Here is a 9,972-nt window from a genome sequence, read left to right on the forward strand (position 1 = left end):
CAAATTGCGTATTCCCTAAGGCCGACAGCCTGCTGGAGTTTTTGACTGCTATATGTATTTATCAAAACCATGTCCCTTGCTATCCTACAGCCCCCTATACACTGCGTGTACCGCCGAGTCTCCACGCAATCCACGTGCAAATGTACCACAAAGCTGCGTTCACACGGTAGATCGGGTGTTTCAGTGTTTGACGGCTGTGACATGGATTTGACGAGTTGCTTTATACAGCTCCTGTGTGTATTTCTTACTAGGAGCTGCCATCCTTAACGCAAGTGTTTGCGCACGCGCGTTGCGGCACATGTAACAGCGGCTTTTTTTTTTTTTTTTTTACGGGTCCCTGCACCATTTGTGGCCAGAAAGCAGTTTTTATCAGCTACAGTGTTCTATCAGTGGAGGCTAAACTCATTAACGAGTTTGATGGGGCGCAGTGCGAAGCATCAAAGTATAGCGCATGAATAGACGTGTGAGCGCGTGCACAGTTCACAGTGGCGCCCTGCAGAGGAGCAACGGTCACGTGACGAGGAATAGTACCGCCGTTCGTCCTTCTGGGGTTTCCTTTCCTGAAGACTGAACAGTGGATCCCCGCCCTCGCTTTTCGGACACGTCGGCCATCTCATTCACTTGGTCTCTCTCTGCGGAATAAGTGTTCGTTCCCGAGGACTAAAAGGTGCAGTTGCTCTCATTATGGTCCTTTATGGCCGTGAGTGTGACTTCACCTGTAGTATCAAAGCTTTTGTTTTAATTTCTCATAAATATTTCTTTCTGTATTCTTGTTGTGTTGCACAAATAAAAGAGGCTATTGGTCTCTTACTATGGGTCGAACTTTTCCTTTGAAGTACTCGGCGATCTACTTCAGTAGTACAGGCTGTTGGGCTAGTTGGTCTTGCATTTTTATCAAAGCGCAATTAGCGCAAATAACGCCATAACACAGAGACTACAAGGACAGGCGCTACTGGCCACTGTCAGACAACAGACTGTTAGTCTACCGCCTGTCCTTGTCTGGCTCCTCTTTGTGTTCGTGTTTAGGTGCACCAATTTCACTTTCTTGAAAAGATATTGGGCAATCCTCGTGCTATGTCTGTAGCCCTTATTTGCGTATGACATACCTTGACACTAGTAGTGCAGATTCGCATACAACGCAAGTGCTAATTCTAAGCGTCATATTGGTGATGCACCGCGGGAGGCTTAAAACGTCTAAGGTTTTCAGGTTTGCCTCTAAACAATATTAAAAGTCGAAAGATCATCCACGACGACGCAGCTAAGTCCGCTCACGCTATTTGGCGTGGAATTGGTAGAATTAGTGTATTCTTACTTTGCTGGATGCTTGGGGGTCCCTAGGCCACAGTATCCGAGCATGTTCTCGTAATCCGTGGCCGAGTACGTTTCCACGTGGTTAATGAGTGCCTTTGTTCTCACATTGATATCATCACTCAGCAGTACAACATTCGGTCCTGCAGTTTAGTAAAAAAACGACAAGAATCACAGAAATTTTCCCACCCAGTTAGTAATTTGTGTAAAACAGCTCACAGACACTTTGAATTTGTGGTAAATAAAACACGCACATATATGCACACCTAGCACGTACCTACTCGTTTTGTGCACTGTTCAGCAAGAAGTTAAACCAACTGCGATGACATTTTCTACCGCCAAATGATAAAGAATCTTGCGGAGTTGTCACTAAAATCTGAACGCGTAGAATAGAAGGGTCTCACCAACACCTTTCTAATTTCTGAACTACGGAAGGCGAATAACTAACCCACAACGATCTTAATATTGACTCACTTGTGCCAAGATTATCCTATCAAATATATATTTCAGATCCCCGAACAAAAGAAATGAGCTGTCACACGAGCAGTACTCTTATCATTCTCATTTTATTGCCCTGAATGGCTTGTACATTTGGTTAACGGAACGCATCCACCCAAAAAAAAAAAGAATTGTCACCCCGCCTACGGCACCCGCCGTGACAGGGTGCCGCGCTTGCTTTCATTAAATAAGGAATACACAATATATAAGGTAGCGGCGATGACTGAGCGCCTGCAGTGCCTATAAAGCGAGTTTCTGTCCACGCGGATACTCCGCGTTTTTACATCTTTGTAAATAAAGAACATCTCTGAAGGAATTTAGCTCGTTGTTGCTTTCCACGCTCGTGGTGAACAGGATACACATTTTTAGGGAGAAGAGTGAGATCAAAGCTTTCATGAATATACTGGGGAATATCTTAATTTTTTTCCGTGGCCATCGGTGCTCGGGTAATATTTATAGAGAGATTAAGATAAGCCTACTAGTGAGGGTGTTCAATAGGCGGTGGTATGTGGTATTGACGTGGGCGCCTAAGACGCCTCGTCGAAGGAACGCCGGGTGCACGCCGGAACGGCGGCCCCGAAGCAGACGAAAGGCACGCAGCAGGGTGCCGAACAGAAGACCGAACGCTGTTTAATATGTACAGTGAAATATATACAATTGAAGTGTGCCCCCTGGGGGCAGGAGAACCGGTTCCGAAAACGGAACCGAAACCACAACACCACATCATCCCCTCCCTTGAGAGAGGATGTCCGCATAGTCGCCGTCACCTTTAAGTCTACGCCGCCGACGCCTGTACCGGTGCCATTTCCACAAAAGACGTCTGAACTGCAGCCGCCCACAGCAGTCCGGAGGAGCGAAAGAATCGGCCCGTGAACTCTCCCCCCCTTCAGGAGGAAGCTTCTTCCAGTGCACTGTAGGGGCCGGAACATGCACATGATGGTGAGGCTCAGATGGGGCATGGCTCGGCGACACCGACGCAGAAACCGTGCACGAAACGGCAACGGGCACAGTCGGCCCAGACGCGACCGGCGGATGCATCTCCGAAGCATGCAGAGCGGGAACTGGCACAGGGAACACAGCTGGCACAATCAGCGGATGCACCTCCGGCGCATGTAGAACAGTACCAGTCTCCCGGAGAGCACCAACAGTCGGAGGAAGCACAGCCGGAGCTTGTGCAGCAGCAGGTGGAATGGTAGTAGCAGGCACAACCGGAGTATGGGCTGCTGGGACGCAAGCAGGTGAAGTATGGTCAGTAGCAGTAGACCCAGTCGAAACAGCCATTGTAGCCACAGAAGCACTCCCAGTAGAAGAATTCACAGCCAGGCTATGCCCATCTCCAGGTAACACGGCAGGAGCAGGTACATCAGCAGCACGCGCAGGTGCAACACGTGAAGTAAGCACATCATCCGTCTGAGCAGGCATCGTCGTAGTACGGGATGTCGAAGTACGGCCCGGAAGAACTGGCATGTTTTCCGCAGAAGAAGATTTAATACTTGTCCCATTGGAAACTGCGACTGTGTGCACGGCAGTACTCACTTCATCTGCATCACCGTCCGGAACCGCCACCGAGGTTCCCGCTGTGCGGCACATCTCGCTGAAGTGTCCTTGCTTGCCACAGCTGTTGCAGGTACGACGTCGCGCAGGACAGCTCGGAAAATTCGCCCAATGCTGAGGCGAACCGCAGCGGTAGCAGACACTCGGCGGGGCCGACGGTGCAGGAGGGGTGGAGACACGTTGTTGCAGTGTAGGTCCAGGAGGGCGACCGCCGCGGCGTCCATGCTCGCGTCGCATGGCAGCGTCCACTTGCATAGCAGTCAGCTGCTGCAACGCGCGGTCGACGCGCTCCTCTTCCCTGGCGTGTTCCAACGCTAGCTGTACAGTGAAAGCGTCTCCCATCTGGATGAAAGTCCGTAGGAGGTTAGGGTCGCGCAGGCCTTGTAGGATCTGGTCGCGGAGCATCGTAGCTGCTGCGGTGCCTGCGGTGCTGCGGGCTCTGTAGTAAAGTCTCTCACCAGGGCTCTACTTGGTACCCCAAGGGCAAATTGTATAGCTTGCATGTCAGTGAAGTAACCTTACCTTCCTCAGGTCTAGTTAAGCGCCGATAAGGAAAGACAAATGTGATTATACTGATGGAAAAATCCTGTTCCAGTCTAGAACTATTTTTTCCACGCGTGGCGCCGCATACGTTTTCACCCATCGCCGCTTGCGCTTACCCAACTCTAAAACTGGGCTGTTCTTCCAAACTCGAGAGCAGCCTACCTAAGGCCGCTCGGAGATTTAGTGCCTTGGGTCCTCCATTCTAAAACTCTGTACTACATCGATGCTGCAGCGATACTCGCTGTTGAAGGCTTTTGTCATCACTGCTTCTTTTGTCATTCGCTTGTGTACAACTTGGTTGGTTTCTCTTCTCTTCTTGCTATCCTCTAGGTGCATTATATCTGTGCATAAAATTTAAGTTCCCTCCTCCAGTGCCCAATGGACGATATGCAAACAAATAAATCGAAAACGAATAAAGATATCTCGTTCTATACGTTATATCCTCATTTGTGAACATGCGTCATCTAGTCTGGTGTAGCACACCCACTTCGAACCCAGCACAACTTACCTCTTTCCGTCAATTTTATGGCGTACCAGACGATCTCGTCATCGTTCTTGCGGTAACTCTCCTTCGGAAATCTCTCGAACTCGTAGAGCTGTTTTGTCATGTCATGCAAGAAAAAGCCTGTCTCAGTGGCGCTTTCAAGTTTGTTGTATTTAGGACAGTTTATTTTACGAGCTTCTGTTCCACAAGGCAGCCTCGCTTAAAGCAACACCACGGTCATTTTTGCTCCAGACAGATGTACGAGCACAATCGAAGATTTCAACATTCCTTGCAGTTGCATCAAAGTATTACTAAAGTAAGACAATATTAAGCTCATAATTTAAGCGAATAACTTAACATTAAGTTAAGCCAATATTTTATACTAGTAAGCAAAATGACACGTATGAGATATAGAGAACTTCCTATTAATCAACCTACATTAAGCGATACGAGAAGTAATCACGAAGGCAATTTCGAACAGCAGGAGAGACACGTTTACCTTTACAGTGCAAGCTTGACTCATGAAATCGTGCTGTAGGACTCATGGTCTTGATATTACCAATTAAATGTGATCAATTAAAACACAACAGGGATGTGAGAATTGTTGGAGGCACTCCGTTGGTTGACAGCACTTGAAATACAGGTCAATATCATAGCCAACAGGTACTGAGATTCTACAGCTACACTGCTGCTCCACAAGAAAAGCCAGATATCGTGATCAAGCAACGGCTCCGACAAGCCATTGGTTGCACGTTCAGAACTATTTATAGGACTAGAATGGGACCATATAAAAATCAAGTGGACGTGGATTATTTCAGAAATTTACGGTTTTCAAACAACACTGTACTCTTATTGACGGCGACAATTTGCAAAGGTATTGAAAATCTAATCAGTGAGAGCGTTAAAGTAATCTTTCCTTTCTAGAAAGTGCGAGTAATATTGCTGAAATACAACAATAATTTCTCTTTAAATTGGCTTTGTTTGAAGCGCATGTAATAGACAGGACAAAGTAGGCACATGGACACACACGGCGGTAACTTCCAACAATAGTTTCTTTTTAAAAAGCAGCGTACACTGCACTCGCCTCGCGTGTCACAGCCACGCGATCATGGTGAAAAGGCGAAAAGATGAAGTGATGTTTCAAGAAATGCGCATACAATGTTATTCTTTGTCCGATAGTGCCAATGACCGCTTGCTGATACGCACGTCTATTAAAAGCCTTGTTAGGTAACATTTACGCCTACCTACTATTTTGGTGGACTGAAAGAGAGGGTAACGTTGATGCCGATTACAATGGAGTGCGAGGAATCCATTATGTGTGCTTTTGCCAACTTTATTTTTGTGGTCACGCAATCTATTATTGATGCAGCATCTTGACTGCCCGACGTAACAGGTCTTGCTCGTTAAGGGGATGCTGTGCATGACTGGGCAGCCCGGATCGCTTTCCTCCTCTGGGCTGATTAGTCTTACTGGGCTGATTAGTCTTTGGCTGATTAGTCTTTTAGGCGCTGAAAAAAACGCGTGTTACCTCGGCGTGCAATTTTGTTTAGGTTGCCCGAGAACCGGTATATGTACGAAATAACTGCCGACCTTTCTCATTTCTCGGTCTATGGACCACATCCGTGTGTCCCTACTTTGTACAGTCTTTTAGTCGTGCTAAAAGGAAACCTACTAAAAATGTGTTACTGGCAAGCCCGCATTTCATCCCTCGTTCACATTAAAAGCAAGCATTCCTTCTCGACTATAATACACCCTTGACGTAACCCATCCAGCAGCATCAATATAACCATTCGCAACACACACAATCCGACGGAGCGGCACCAATAAGCTACTTCATCGCCCATCAGTTTCACATAACTAAATTTTAAAACTAAGCACTCCATGAAAAGTATCTGCTGAACCTGCCTGGTCAATTGTGACGCAGACACCAAGTGAAAAGCCACGCAGCGCGGTAGCGCCAATATGCGCCCACACAGCGGGTTTACGAATAATTGTTCACCTACTTCGCGGGCTCCTTGGAAGATGATCCTCCCGCGGCGTTCTGTCAGGGTGTCATTGACACATTTGGCTGCCAGCATCGCGGAATGGCATACCTGCAGAAAGAAAAGAAATGCAGCATGCAGTGCAATTAAGCAACAGAGAAGCAGAACCTTAAGTAAAAAAGACGACTACGAGCACTCTAAGGCAAACTTGCTAGAAAGAGGAGTAACAGAGCCCAACAGGCGCGCGCGATGAACGGAGAGACGATTGGGGAGACACCGCAGAGGGATGCGTGCAGTGTGAAAACCTGTTAGTTTGCAAGGGAATCAACCGCGCGGGAGATGCAGGCCGTGTGAAGAGATACGTTCCGTGTGCAGACCGTGGTCAGGACACCTAACCGCCCTCCTCACTCTTGGGTCAGTCTTCCCCAATTGTTTTCGTTGTGGCGTGTTGGCGGTTGTGTCGCGCTCGGAGAGTTCGACTATCTAGGAACTACGCCGCGGTGCCTTCGATATAAACGAATGCTATGATGAGCGTGTGGTGCTGCTTTTGCGTTTCGCTGCACCCATGAAGTCCGGAGCTGGTCTCGAGATGTCGCGACAACCACGCTGTATATCTCCGGCGTAGTCACGGCACTGCGTCGCCACCGGCTGGGAATGGTGGCCGAGAACACAGTAGGCCTATCGGATCCACGATTTCAACCCGACCGACTCTGGGCACAAATCAGCGCTGGATTCCTTCACAAGTGTGTGTTCACTCTTTATTCTGCCGTACGTATCACGTGCGCGAAAATGATCGCGATTGCCGGTAATGGACGCGATCGTGTTGCATATAACGCGCACGAAATGTACAGCGAGGGCCGCCTTGGACGCCAGCTGGGCTGTGCTCTGTGACCGCCTCGATATGGGCCACCATTGTCGTCGGCCAACCGGACGTGCTCGCTCCCCGAGGATTCGCCGTTGTTATGGGCTGTGAGCTCGCGATATTGGGCAGAGGCCTCGCCGCTGTTCTGCGACTCGTCCAAAACGCATTGCGGCCGCCGGAAATGAGCTCGATTGTATGTCACGCGCTTGAAATGCACCGGCATGGGTTGGCGGGTGCTTTAGCTAGTCGACTTTAGCTGCGCTTCGGAACTCTGTGGAAATTCGTCGCCATTACCGCCGGCATCCCCGGCGCCGTTCGTGACGGCGGCCCCGCGTTCGCTCGCTGTACTCAAGGAGGTTTTGGCTGTACAGCTCGAGATTGGCTCGGTAGCAGCGCCTGACGGGCGTGCTCGAGCTGCACGACGGCGCTCGCAGAAAACTCGCCGACTCGTTGGCGGCACGGTGGTTGGCGGCGCCTCGGCGTGATGGCTGCAGCTGCCGCAGCCACAACGTGCAGAAAGCTGTTTGCACTGGTGCGTGCAATACCAGTCATCTATCGCTTGCGTTGGAGCAGCCTCACAAAAAGAACTATACGAGTTATGACGACGCGGCTGGACCTGTACTGGACATTTTACAGTGAATTAAATGAAACAAAGCCGAAACTTCATATCTATAGAGATAAATAAAACGTTTCATGTCGTTTTTCGTTGTTGCATTGACTGCGAATGCCGTGATACACGCATGACTAAATTTTTCGCTCGTTCTTTTCCGCGCGATTTTTTTGCTCACCGCGGAAAGCACGCAAAAAAATATTAAGCCTTGCGGATAGTAACTGCAGAAAATAATCACTGGGGATTAACGGATCATTTGAACTGGGATTAAACAGTTCATCCGAATGGAGTATTTGAGTGAAGCCACCGTCCATCCAATAGCTGCAACTGCGGGTACTAACAGCTGCCCGGTAAGGTGTAAATTTGCGGACTCAACGTTAGTGCATTGACGTGATCTGTAGGGAGAAACAGTTAGCTGCATGGAGACTAACGGTTAGACCCGGTGCGGTTAGTCCTTGAGGGATTAAAGCTTGTGGCCATTGATCGGCACACTCACTCATGAGTCGACTCACTCAACTCACTCCGACTCGTATCGAGACGCGAGTCTGAGTCTGAGTGAGTCCGGGTGAGTAAAATTTTTGTGGGTTCGAGTGAGTTCGAAAAATTATAATGAGTGTGTACGAGCGAGTCAGGTTGAGGAACGTTTTGGCGAATCTGAGTCCGAGTGAGTTCTTAGGGCAAAGAATATTGAAGGAGTGAGTCTGAATAAATTCCACATTCGTTTGACGACATATGATCCAGAGTAATGAAACGAGTTTTGATGGCGCATGATGGGCCAGAATCACTAGGGCTGTCCAGCAACTTGCAAACCTTACCAGCTCGGAAGGTGTTTATAGTGGTCTTTAAACGAATGAGCAATTGTTGCGGCGAGTGCCACCACCCTCCGAAGACGAGACACAAACGCATGCTGACGTCGCAATACTGCCACTGGAGTCAACTAATAAAGCGAGTTTCCGTCCACACGGATACTCTGCGTTATTAGAGACGTCTTTGCAAATAAAGAACATTTCTGAAGGGATATGGCTCGTCATTGCCTTCCATGCGCGTGGTGAACAGGATACACATTTTTAGGGAGAAGAGGGAGATGGCTGTTTTCATAAATATAGTGGGAAATATCAAAATTTTCCTTGGCCATCTGTGCTCGGGTAATATTTAGGGAGCTTAAGATAAGTCTACCAATGAGGGTGTTCGATAAGCGCTGGTACTGAGCCGTCAGGTGGGCTTCCGCGAGCTCACTGAAGTCATTCAAGGTAGCACTGTAGTCAAGTCTATCGCAAGAGGCTGTACTTGGTACCCCAATGGCAAACTTGTATAGCTTGCATGTCAGTGCCTAGTTAGGTGCTGATAAGGCAGGAAAAATGTGATTATAATGGGAAAAACCTGTTCCAGTCTAGAACTAATTTTCGCACGTGTGGCGTCCCATATGTTTCAATAAGTGCCGCTTGCGTTTACCTAACTCTACAACTGGGCTGTTCTTCCAAACTCGAGAGCAGCCTACCTAAGGCCGCTCGGAGACCTAGTGCCTTGGGTCCTCCATTCTAAAACTCTGTCCTAAACCGATGCTCCAGCGATACTCGCTGTTGAAGACTTTTGTCATCACTGGTTCTTCTTTTCTCATTCGCTTGTGTACAACTTGGTTGGTTTCTCTTCTCTTCTTGCTATTCTGTAGGTGCATTATATCTGTGCATAAAATTTCAAGTTCCCTCCTCCAGTGCCCATTCGATAATATACAAACAAATAAATCGAAAACGAATAAAGATGTCTTGTGTACGTTATGTCCTTACTTGTGAACATGCATCATCTAGTCCGGTGTTGCACACCCACTTCAAACACAGCACAACTTACCTCTTTTTGCCAATTTCATGGTGAACCACAAGATTTGGTCGTCATTTTTTCGAAAACTGTCCTTCGGAAAACTGTCGAACTCGTGCAGCTGTTTTGTCATGTCATGCAAGAAAAAGGCTGTGTCAGTGGCGCTTGCAAGTTTGTTGTATTTAGGATAGCTTATTTTACGAGCTTCTCTTTCGCAAGGCAGCCTCGCTTAAAGCAATACCAGGGTAATTTTTGCTCCAGACAGATGTACGAGCACAATCGAAGTTCTCTAATGCAGCTGCATCAAAGTATTACTAAA

At 48.1% G+C, this 9,972-nt stretch overlaps 1 protein-coding gene across 6 annotated transcripts in view; it reads right to left on the reverse strand.

Annotated features, from left to right (window-relative positions):
• LOC119399902 (uncharacterized) overlaps positions 1-9,972 on the reverse strand; it is a 114,970-nt gene that overhangs the window by 55,764 nt on the left and 49,234 nt on the right. For 2 of the 6 annotated variants that reach the window (XR_007416943.1, XM_049417892.1), the window contains exons 2-3: positions 4,412-4,499; positions 1,313-1,451 (exon numbers count right to left, since the gene is read on the reverse strand). The exons of 3 other annotated variants lie outside the window; for them this stretch is intronic. Coding sequence is in view for 1 of the 3 variants with exons in the window: in XM_049417892.1 (XP_049273849.1) it covers positions 1,313-1,451; positions 4,412-4,499 (227 nt within the window). In the remaining 2 variants the exon portion in view is untranslated. Of the gene's footprint in view, positions 1-1,312; positions 1,452-4,411; positions 4,500-4,886; positions 4,943-9,972 lie in introns of those variants that run through there. One more of the 6 variants, XR_007416946.1, reaches the window with a different exon arrangement.

This window comes from Rhipicephalus sanguineus, chromosome 7 (genome assembly GCF_013339695.2).
Source record: "Rhipicephalus sanguineus isolate Rsan-2018 chromosome 7, BIME_Rsan_1.4, whole genome shotgun sequence".
In the NCBI taxonomy this organism is placed as follows: Eukaryota; Metazoa; Arthropoda; class Arachnida; order Ixodida; family Ixodidae; genus Rhipicephalus; species Rhipicephalus sanguineus.